At 42.5% G+C, this 12,130-nt stretch overlaps 1 protein-coding gene across 1 annotated transcript in view; it reads left to right on the forward strand.

Moving 5' to 3' along the window:
* The window catches only part of fbxo41 (F-box protein 41), a 57,337-nt gene extending 48,084 nt beyond the window's left edge, over positions 1–9,253 (forward strand). Inside the window, 6 exon segments of the mRNA XM_042070533.1 lie at positions 230–382; positions 645–740; positions 943–1,061; positions 2,001–2,159; positions 2,411–2,526; positions 3,685–9,253. Of these exon segments, the coding sequence (XP_041926467.1) occupies positions 230–382; positions 645–740; positions 943–1,061; positions 2,001–2,159; positions 2,411–2,526; positions 3,685–3,747 (706 nt within the window). The 3' untranslated portion in view covers positions 3,748–9,253.
* Positions 9,254–12,130: the final 2,877 nt, after the last annotated feature.

Genomic DNA, 12,130 nt, shown 5'->3' on the forward strand with positions numbered 1-12,130 from the left:
CTTGAATGCAACAGTTATTAACAAATTAGCACGGCGTGGTTATGATGCTAACCAGATTTAAGCACAATTTAGTACAACCTGGAAAATCATTGTGTGGTGGTCAATGTTGATATTGTGGTGGGCCGCCACAAATAAGTCAATGTATGGGAAACACTGTTAAGTATGTATATGGATTTATTTAAAGCAGTATGGTGATGAGTGTCTCTGCTCCTCTCTGACCGTGTGACAGTGGCTGTCTTGAGGAGGGCCTGGAGGCACTGCTGAAGGCTACCGGTGGGAACCTGCTCATCCTGAAGGTGTCCCACTGCCCCAACCTGCTGACCGACCGCTCCCTCTGGCTGGCCAGCTGCTACTGCCGGGCCCTGCAGGCTGTCACCTACAGGTCAGAACTATACGCCATAGTGATGGGCGTGCAAGACTTGGCTCTTCTTGGCTTTGAGTTTTATTTACACACCCATGGTGAACTCTGTGTATTAAAATATATTCTATCAGGGCAGTTCCTGTCTTCCATGAAGAGAGGTTTCATTCCTTTGAAAGAGAATATATATATATAATAGTATATATATATATATTGTAAATATATATCAATATACTGTATCTGTGGATGTTGGCCCTTATTGACTGTGTTATTGTGGGTTTTTTAGGAGTGCTACAGACCCTGTTGGACAGGAGGTGATTTGGGCTTTGGGAGCAGGCTGCAGAGACATCATCTCTCTGCAGGTGGCACCATTGCATCCATGGTGAGAGACAAGAATGAAAATTTGAATTATCTGATGTGCTGAATAGTTTTCAACTTATATGCATACACTTAGTTAGATTTATGTATATACTCAGTCATAATGCCTTAATAATGATCATCCAGGAGGCCAAATGCTCTTCACTTGGTTGGTTTAGAAATGAAACACTGCGTGATCTGATCATCCTGCAATATGTGTTTCATAGTCAACAGCCAGCACGCTTCAGCAACAGATGTCTGCAGACAATCGGACGGTGCTGGCCCCACCTTCGGGCCCTGGGAGTGGGTGGAGCTGGATGTGGCATCCAAGGCCTGGCGTCTCTGGGTGAGTGATTTGCTCCTGAAATGAAACGTGCAGCCATAAAGCATACAGATATTAGAATGGCTATAGAACACTATTCATTACACATATGTTCCCAGTGTATCAGCTTCACAGAGTGAGATGACCAAAGACGTTGTTTTGAATGCTGTACCTGAGCTATGTATTTCAGAGCCATGTTGTCTCTTTCCTAAGCCTATGGTACACAGTTGACTCATGTTTGAACTCCTTGAGCCGGAAACAATTTGCCTGCTTCATTTTCTTTATGTTTTCTTTGAGTCCCAACTGGTGAAGTCAGAGTTCTGTTCGTCAGTGGAGCCCATGGTTTTGGGGAGGAAATTGAAAAGGCTTTGAGGGAGCGTCTGTCTTCCTGTGTTGTGTGTGAGGCGCTCACAAGACGCCGGAGCACTTAAGGCAGGGGAAATGACATTTCTGAGCTGGTGGTGTGCGGTGGTGCATACAGATGGTGAGGGCCTGTGTCTGAGACCCAGTGTGCCTGTGAATGAGGGAGTGCATTGGGCTCGGCCTGGTCCTGTATGGAACACTCTGCCCTGACGGACGTGTTCAACTTCCCACTCCACCTGAATGTGACAGATACCTGTTCCCTCACGGGATCAAAAGAGTATATATACTATATACCTGGTGCGAACACTTAGGGATGTGACATTTGGGGCTGCGGCGTTAGGCAGACTAGTCCGTAACTCCATGATCTTACATAAGATGTGCAAATGAAAGAACATCTTGCTGTCACCCTCATTACTCATGGCTGGTTATGGGAGTTGGGGTTCAAAAATACTCATATGAACCTTTCATTAGTCATCCGGCGAGCTTACAACATTTTTGCCTCTTACCTAACAACATCAAAGATTTGCTATATCCTGTGTGTGTGTGTGTGTGTGTGTGTGTGTGTGTGTGTGTGTGTGTGTGTGCTGATGTACTTTTCAGCACGGAACTGCATGAGGCTGCAAGTGCTGGAGCTGGACCATGTGAGTGAGATCAACCAGGAGGTGGCTGCCGAGGTCTGCAGGGAGGGCCTGAAGGGCCTGGAGATGCTGGTCCTCACCTCCACACCGGTCACACCAAAGGCCCTACTGCACTTCAACAGTGAGGGCACACACACACGCACACACACACACACACACACACACACACAAACACACACACACACACACACACACACACACACACACACACACACACACACACACACATATTCACACACACTGCCAAAACCTTCACTCACTTCAGTCAAAACTCCCAACAGTAAACTGTTCAACACACTCATTCAACCACTGAGTTTCTGAATTGGAGCTGGATTCTGTGTCTCTTATGTCACGGCGATGCCTTTCACACAGGTGTGTGTCGTAACCTGAAGTCCATTGTGGTGCAGATTGGTATTGAGGACTACTTTGAGGACCCCAACAGCCCAGAGGCCAGAAAACTCTTCGATGAGATGGTCAACAAGCTGCAGGTACAGTGAGCAGTGTGCAGTAGCACCAGGAGGCATTACATCTGTGACCTTTACAGTGAATGGAACTGATACCAGATTCAGCTCCTTAAGTTGTGTCCACAGAGAGGTGAAGCACAGAGAGTAAGAATGAATAATATTGCTAACATGTAGCTTTTGCCTTGATATGATAAACAACATGCTAATACATAGCTATGCATAAATGATACTGTATGTGTTTGTGAAGTAGCCTGTATGACCTGGTGGATTTAAAGTTGAGTCTTGTTGCACACCACCAGAAGATGGATGGAGGACACAGACCTACAGTACAAACTGAATGTGGGAATGTCTGAGTGTAGATACTATATTACCAACTTCAGGGAAATACCAGAATTAAAAAAACATATTTTTACTGAGGCAGACACAACATTGACCTGTATCACGCACCGTCCATACACTCAGTGATATCCTTATGTTATTTATGACTCTCAGGAAGGCATTTCCACTGCTTTGTAACTATGAGAGAATGGTAGAAACAAAGAATAAGCTCTAGCCACAGTTTTGTCCAGAGCACCTCCACAGATGGGCCAGTTTTAGCAGGGATAGTACCATCTCAGGGGGTGGTTGGGTTTCCTGAATCCATCGTTCTCAGTCTAAGTGAGTAGCTGAGATGAAGCAGCCAGTACGTGGGAGGAGACGGACCAGTGAATCCATCGGTCCGCAAGTTTCACCAGTGCCCTTTGGATCGGTGGTGCTGAGCACAGGAAGCTGGCACTCAAAGACAGAGCTGGGATGACCCGAGAGGAAGTGATGCACACAAGTGAGGAGCTCACACAGAACAACCGCCCACAGTGATGAGCTCTCTTTATGTTGTTTAGACAATCTCTTTAACAAAGCGTGTGAGTCAGAACAGAAATGCATTCCTCTCTCCGTGAGTCACACAACTTAGCGGGCAGAGAATAAAGTAAAGAATGAACTAAATAGTTAGTCTTTTCATGCTGTTTCTACAGGGCTCTATACTTATACGATTGTGACGCAGGGTTAAAGTCTGCAAATTATTCTTTCTTGATTCTTTTCCCTCTTTTCACACTCTTATTGTGATTTCTGTCATCTTAAAACTCGGGTTTTGTGCTGGCTGTCTCTCCATGCTCTTGTTCTCGTGCTGTTTTTTTTACCTCCCAGGCACTGAAGAAGCGCCCAGGTTTCTCCAAAATACTCCACGTGAAAGCCGATGGTTTATGCTAACCCTCTTTTGCATGCTGAGCGCTAGCAGGAGGCACCACCTCACCAGTCTCTGACTCCACGCCCTCACTGCCAAGGGCGACTGTACTGTACTGCACTCAGAGGACAGATTCAGAGGAGAAAATGGCCACACACTTCTCAAGACGCATCATGAAACAGACCTGCATTCACACCAAGCAGAATTCCAACACTTCCAACACAATTTGAATTGACTTCAGTGGACAATCTAGGTCTTTTTGACTTCTTGCCAGGCAGACTTTGCCTGTAATCTTCATTCTCAGTGTTCTCAGAGACTATGATGATCTATGACTTCATAGACCACATCTGCAACTGGGAAAACAACACAAAGTTACAAAATTACAAAATCAAGCCTTTTTTAGAGGACTGCTGGTTGCATCTAATATCTTATGGACATTTGTCAGAAAGAGCACATGTTCAGATTGCAGACAAAATGAGAGTGTGTGTTGGTTTGCATTGGATGAAATCAGTAGTGCTCGTTCTGTAGGCCTACTTACAACCTGTGACTTACAGCTTCCTCTATGCTCATCCTCAGCACTGGCTGTCTGGCTGAATAAACAAAGACAGTATGTGAGTATGGGTCTTAGTGTATGTGTGTGTGTGTGTGTGTGTGTGTGTGTGTGTGTGAGCGCGTGTGCGTGTGTGTCTCTCAGTGTATGTATACTGAAAGAAAGAACCCGATAACAACAGAAAACACTGGAATTGAACACATTATTGTGACTGCACTTACTTAATCAAGGACCTGAGCATTTGTTTGATTGAGAGGGTATTGTTGGTACACAGTGAAAAAGCCAAAACAAAGAAGAACACACCAGCTGTACACTTGGTTGGTTGGACTCTGCAACATGTTTGTTGAGTGACTTTGTTTTGATTAAGGTTAGGGAGGTCCATGTTGTAAACTGACTGCAGGTGCTCCGCTCTCTTCTCCACCTTTCTCTGTCCTCTCCTCTCCGCTCCTCTCTTCTTTTCTCCTCTCCTCTCCTCTCAGTCTGTCATACCATTCTTAGCCAGCAGTATATGTCATGTCTGTGGAGACATGACTCAGTGATTCACCACAAGTGAAGGTCATCTGTCAGTTTAAGGTTTAAAAGGCACAGATGCCTTTTATACTGCAGCTGCTCAAATGTATAGGCACATTTCTCAGCGACATTATGTCCATTGTACCAAGCACAGTGGCGACACAGTTAATGGACTCAAAGCAGGGCTCCTGAGACACGTGGGGTACATGCTATGTCAAAGAAAGTATCAAACCGATTTAAAAAGAGAGAATGGCAAAGTTGAGTTTTATTTTTTGTTTTTATGAAAGTCTGTTGGCTTCAGCTTTGGTTCTTTCTTCTGTTGTCATGCCTTATTGTTTCCATGGCAACACGCCTACTCATTTTTCAGTGCACTAGTGGTTTGTGAGCAAAATGTGATCTGAGCCAGAAGCCAGTACCTAGTGCTTTAATGGACACCACCATGTCCACAGGACCTCTCTCTGAGGCACATAGCCATATGCAGTATGTATTGCTTGAATTTAGGTTGGTATTTGGATCTTAAAACATACAAACGGACTAACAAAGAGGCTAGACTTTTGTTTCAGGCACCATAGACTTAGACAGATATGATCAGCCTCTTTGTCTGTTGTATGTCTGTGGTTTTCATAGACTCCTGATACGGATGGAGACTTCAGTAGGCCAGACGGAACTGGCTTCCTCATAAGGACTCCACAACCGATTCTGGATTGTGACACCCAGTGCTGTAGATGGGCTGATGTGATGTGTGTGCAGTGTGACTTGTCTGTGTTGTAGAATCATGAGTGTTACATTGCCTGGAATTATATTCTGCTTATTGGGTGACACGCAGGACTGTTTCACTTTCACTCTGATGCTCTTTCAAAGACAAAACTCTTGCTCATGCAATAAGACAGCACAGGTATTTACTCTGTCCAATGGATTAACCATCAGACAGCGGTGCTCTTTCTCCTGGGCCAGTCACTGATTATCTGATCCCATTTCTAACCAGTAAGTGCAGTGCGTCCAGATGGGTCATTAAGTCCACTTTTGATGTGTCTGCTTTAAGAGCATGAGCCCAGGGAAGGCTTTCCATGATGCAGCACTGTACAGTACTTCCTGTCTTAAAAACTCCCCTGCAGGGTCTGGTTACTCTCCGAGGTTTCATTGGGTGAGGTGGCATTAAAGTACTCTGGCAGAGTGCAATATTTGAGTGAAACATTGAAGGCTACGTAGTCCACAGAGAGTCACAACTGACGTCTGGCACATCAAGTTCAGTGGAACTGTAACTATAACCAATCTGCTCACATCATACAGTGCACTAACACAGAGAGGTGAAGGACAGGGGCAAACGGAACAACTCAGCATCCTTCTGTGAACAGGATCCCTTTAAGCCATCGCTCTGATATTCAGATGGTAAAGAAGGGTCCAACATAGCGAGCCAGGTTGGAGCACTCCATGAGATCATGCTTTGACTTTTGAGTTACTTGTTCAGTTACCACAGACAATCTGTCCCCTGAAGACAAAAACTAATCTGTAAATATATATATTGTTCATTAAGGAAAATAATGTCAAGGTCTATGAGGTCAGCTTGGAGAAGGCCATTTTTTGGTTCTTCTGTTTCCAGCGCTTTGGAATGAAACTGGAAGGAACAATATGGACATGGCATATTCTGAGGAGTAGTGTTGGCTCTGCAGTATGTCATGTAATATAGATCATTTATATTATATGTGGAAACAAAAAGAGTTATTTAACAAGAGGATGAAATTATTTGAACTATTTATTTCTATAAGAGAGATGTCTATGTTGGCATGTTTGTGTTTATACATCATGTTGCCTTCTTAACTGTTCTGCTGTAGTGGGTAGACATGTCAACGTAAAAGCTGAACTGCTTGCTGAGGTTTTTATGATATTTATTTTTGGTTGATCAGTTGTTGCACCGCTGTGATAAAAAAAAAAATACAGTTCAAATGTCAAGTATTATAGTATTTGCTGTTTTCTGTTGAGCTCTTTATCTATGTTTTCCATTTATGATGGATGCACTTTCTACTAAGCGCTTATAGAGGTTCATGGTTATCACTTCTCCAAGACTACACATTTCTGTTAAAGCAGTGTGATACCACAGGATTCATGGGCTATCTCATAGCACAACGTCATTGTCATTTTTCATGCAGCCATGTCACAGTAAAAGGAGAAAGTGGAAAAAAGACAATGACAGTTTCCCTATCAGCTCATAATCAACCTCTCATCTTTGCTAAAACCAAACATTGTTGTCAGACTGAACTCTGGTGTTCTGTGGGTTCGTTCAAATATTTCACGACATTGAAGGTAATAGCTGCTCTAAAGCATTGAAATGCTCTAAAAGCAGCAAGATTTCATGTGTTCACATTCCAGGTGTGTGTAAATCATTCTTTTATCTAATGTACATGCAATGTACGTGTTCTGCAAGTCACTCTGTCAAAACGACCACAAATGCAATCAACATAGAAGTTTCTTGTCGCTATGAATTCAGTCAATACATGTTAAAATGCAGTTTGAAATATTTGAAATATTTTATTGTTTCCAATTGGAGAACTTCATTTGACGAGTACAGTCAGTTGTTTTTCTGCCTCGGGAGGTCATATGAATTTCAGTGGAAGATGATTCACTGCACCAACAGGCAGGATGTGAAGTCTCACTTTGTTTTGTCTTCTCCTCTAAGCCAGCCAGAAATTATGGACTTGAGGTGTCAGTATTCAATTGCCTTTGTGTAATACATTTACATGCAAGTGAAACATTGTTTTTCCTAAAACCAGATTTGTGCCAACATATCATGCTGTTTGTATCTCTGTCTTTCTTGTACAGTACCTCTCTTACCTCTCGGTGCATATTCCATGTGTGAATGATTGTATTATATTCCCATTTGTTTGAATTGTAATAATACATTACCTCAATGCATATTTGGGCAACACAGTGAACATGTTCTTCATAAATTGTTGCTCCATTGCTACATTGGTTTAAATATGGTGTCATTTTTTACCAGCACTCTGTCACACCAGATATCATAACCTAAAGTTTGATATTTATCATATTGAACTATTAGAAATATTTCAAAGTCTTTATTTACTCTTGCTATTACTGATATTGACCATGCATTTGTGATGCCTTATTGAATGCTTACTCATATTTAAGACCATTTGTTGCATTACAAAGCTAATTATTATTTTCAGTGGCATGCCATAACTTATCAGGATGTTTATTTCTGTGGGGAAACACAAGAAATGTCTTTGCTTTTGTGTAGAGAACCAATGTGATGCCTGAAGTGGACCTGACATGCATTTTACATGCAGCAAGCCTGTGTTCTGGAAGGTGAACTAAATGTATGACTTCAGCATCATTTGAAGTGCTGGAGGCCTTTTATCAGTGTCACTGACTGGTGCATATAGATTCTCACTGTGCGCTTTCTGTTTTGCACAACAAATTGTAATTAATAGTTACAATTACATGTCAATATGAACAGGCTGGAGAGTGTCATTAATTTAACAGCATCTACAAAGTGTGACTTATTTTACTTAAAGAAATCTGTTCTTTCTTTGGTTGCCTGGATGATTTGTTGATTGTTTGGCTGGCTGTTTCAGTTGTTTTTGGAGATGTCTGGTAGAGAAAAAAATGTCCTTTCATAATGCTTAAAGTACACAATGTCTGAAGCTGCAGTGCATCCATTCAGGAATTCAGTCCTGTTTTGGTGATGTTGGAGAAAATCTTTTCCGTAGTGGATCGTACCAAATACATTAGTGATAACTTCCATTTAGCTACTGGTTTTGTGTTTGCACAGTACATTGTTTCAATTAAAAAAACATTGAAAATCTGATGTAGTTTCCAGACGGATTATGTAAAATAAGGAAAAAACAACCACATGTATCCAGACAGATGAGTAGCAAGCAAATATGTTGTATTTAAGACATTTAAGATTAGCAGAAATGTCTTATTTCTTAATTTTTTTCTGTGCCCAATGCAAGAGTTCAGGAAATATCTGAGATGTCTTGTACAACATGTTTATTCTTCAGGATGCATTAGCGTTTTCAAATGTTGCACTATTTCAAGCAAACAATATTATTCAAATTGTTTAAGACACTGGGACAACATCATGTGGAATTTTTAAAAGATGCTGGTGATGCTGCTTTGGACCAAATGATCAACACATACTAACTGGGATGAATGGAGTGATCTTCCGATGACTTGTCAAAAGGTTTTTTTTTATATACTTACTAGTGGAGCGACTCCTCTATGACTTCCTCTCATTGTCTGTGCTTTAATAGTGTGCAATACATACCTGCCCTCTTGGTATTGGGTTCTTAAGTGGGATAAGGCTGCAGTGTAGTCTGTGCAGTCTTTTGTGTGCCTATAATTAGATAGCTCAGCCAATCAAAGGTATATAGGTTATGTTACTGTCAAATCAATGTGTGCTCATTTGCAATAGTGTCCATAGTGCAAATAAAGTTAGATTTTGACGCAGCTCACTTTGTCTTTGTCCCTCTAGCTGTTTTCATCTGATGGTCAGGCAGTGCACATTGCATGGCCAACTGGGATTTCATTCAGTTGAATGGGTCACTTTACACTGCAAATACAGTGTTTTATGAACAGCCTGTGATGGCAGTGGTGCATCAACCGATTGTTTTCATGTAATCAAATATGTTGCATGAGAACATAGCAGCTTGCTTAATAGTGTGCCTGTGCTTTAACTTAAATCACATGGCTTCAGGCTAATAACTGGCAGGAATGTATGCTGATTTCCTTGTAAGTTCCTTGATAAATAAAGAGTCAAATACTGTGAAACTACCCTTGCTTATCAGGGCATCTATTTCACAGCAGTTAGTTAGGACACAGCTTACATGATTGGTAATGACATTTAAATGACATGACTATTTCAAACAAGGAGTATGTCTCAAGCTACTTGGACTGAAATACACTACCAGTCAAAAGTTTGGACACAAATACTAATTTATACAAATTAGTATTTGTGTCCAAACTTTTGACTGGTAGCGTAGATTAAAACATACTGTATATCTTCTAAGTAGGGAGGACGTTATCATAAGAATCAGAACACAGTAGTGCTGACCCATCATTGTATCTGTGGCATGGTGAAATGTGGTGCATGTTGAGCCGTGATGTGGGCACAGGGAGGCAGTAATATTCCATTTGAAGCTCCGCACATCGCTCCCATTAGCAGGCGTTTGCCTAGAGAGTCCGCTGTGTGTGATTGTTGTGAGAGCGCTGTTGGCCTCAGACCAGCCTGTTGATGGGACTGATGAATGAGGAGCGCTGGTCTCAGGGGAAGGGCCAGGCCACCTGCCGCAGGTCCCTGGTGCCATGTTTACTCAATCCTCTTATCAGCACAGAAGAGACGACACTCCAGCAAGCGGTGGACCAGGTGCGCTCCTAGTGGGTCAGAGGTCAGCATCCGCTCACCTCCCAGACGATCTCAGAACCCACCCAGGGCCTTGGGGGTGGGGTGGGGTGGGGGGCACACTTCACGCCTTTACACAATACTGGGAGTCGTTTCTTACAGTCAAGTTTGGTCACTGTTCCATATAGAATGTTCCATGCAGTTCCGTGCAGCTGCAAAATCAATCCATCTTTTAACTGTACGTCTCTGTAAACAGAACTGTTAGATAGAACACATGCACATACAGTATGCAGAAATCAGAACATGACATGCTACTTCTAGCCCTCAAGGTCAAGAGCAACACACACTCACATGCACCTATCTAATCAGTTTGGGATATTATTTAATGTCTAACCATCTTGCTATTTTGTCCTGCAGTGAATGATTGATTCATTAGCACTGTCACAAAGGGAGAGACATCTGCAGTAGTCAGGATAAATTAATGAGTTCATTATAATTATCAAGGCGCTGCAGGGAAGACACTCTCATCCATCAAAAATGTCTAATATGCTGTTTACTGTCTCCAGCCTCAACACTGTCAAGCATTCAGCACTCACAACACTGGTTGTGCTTTTCTGTAATGTTCAGTTGTGTCAGATAAATGGAATAGGTATTTATCTGGGATCCTTTCCACTGTCTCAGGAAACACTTAAACACACAATTCTGATGCCCTGTGCTCTGTTTCCTATGGTTATTTTTATTGTAGAGTATCTTTGAGTAATCCCTCATCCTTTCTCACTCATCAACAGTCATTTATCTGATCCACATTTCTACAGGCTTCTGTCACTTAAATATGGCAGTAAATCTTGCTCATACCTTTGTTAATGTAAATCACAGTAATTCAACAGGTCATGCTTTTGTGAGCCACTTCAAATAAATTTGTTCCGGTACACTCCACCTGAATAGCCACTGCTGATGGCTCGGAACACTGAGTTCTGTACTAACACGCTGGCATCATCCTCTCAGGAGGGGGTTCCACAAGGCCCGCCACATATCACTGTGGTTTACATCATCTTAGAGCATCACTAATGAATAATAAATCACTGGGGATTGTGACAGGGCCAGATCTTAGGCCATCCTATTTGGCCCTCTGGCCTCTGGGCCCGTCTAATTCTTCACACATTGACACTTTATTGCTCAATCCTGCTGCTCCACTTCCTCGTGTCTTTGTCATTGATACTCAATGTTCTGTACATCCACAGAGGTCTCGCTGAGATGACGTCCCCTCGAAAGCATAGCAAGCATACACAAGCATACATACATACACAGCCTCTCATGCTGAGAGCACTGCACCGAAGACTCATTAGCTGCATTGCTCCAAAAGTCTCACCCACAGGAATTCCTGCCTCCGTGCAACATTCCCAGATCTTATGTAAGAGGGAGGGGCCGAGATGGGAGGACAGCCCACCAAACACACTCCACTTTAAATGGGGATATGTACACACAAGCACAGACGGAACTGGTCTGGGGACTGTAATGGTGACGAGAGAGGCTAGTGGAGCAGAAGAGAAGGGCACAACACCAGGCATAAGCTGCCTCTTCCCAGGAGAAGATCATGCTGTTTCTCAAGAACCCTATTAAGTGTCTTTCCGTATGAGAGCTCCATAAAATTCCAGAGAACGTGGGAGGAGAATGCCTTTGAGACTTCTTCCAAACACACACACACTCACTTTCTCATTCTCTCTGTTTCTCTCTCTCTCTCACACACACACACACTAACACACACATAGAGAGTTCTGGGACACAGGCCTTGCAAATACTGGAAAGCATATATCTTTTTCTGAGCATGAACAAAATCAAATTAACAGAAGTTGGATCAATGCTTTTAAACCAGACTCAGTAGAGCTAATATATATGAGCAGAGACCTAGAGAGAGATATCTATCTATCTATAAGGCTCTGGATATGAGGAGAAATGCTGAACTCTTAGATGACTGAGGACTGATTCTGTC

Source organism: Alosa sapidissima, chromosome 1 (genome assembly GCF_018492685.1).
Source record: "Alosa sapidissima isolate fAloSap1 chromosome 1, fAloSap1.pri, whole genome shotgun sequence".
NCBI lineage: Eukaryota > Metazoa > Chordata > Actinopteri > Clupeiformes > Clupeidae > Alosa > Alosa sapidissima.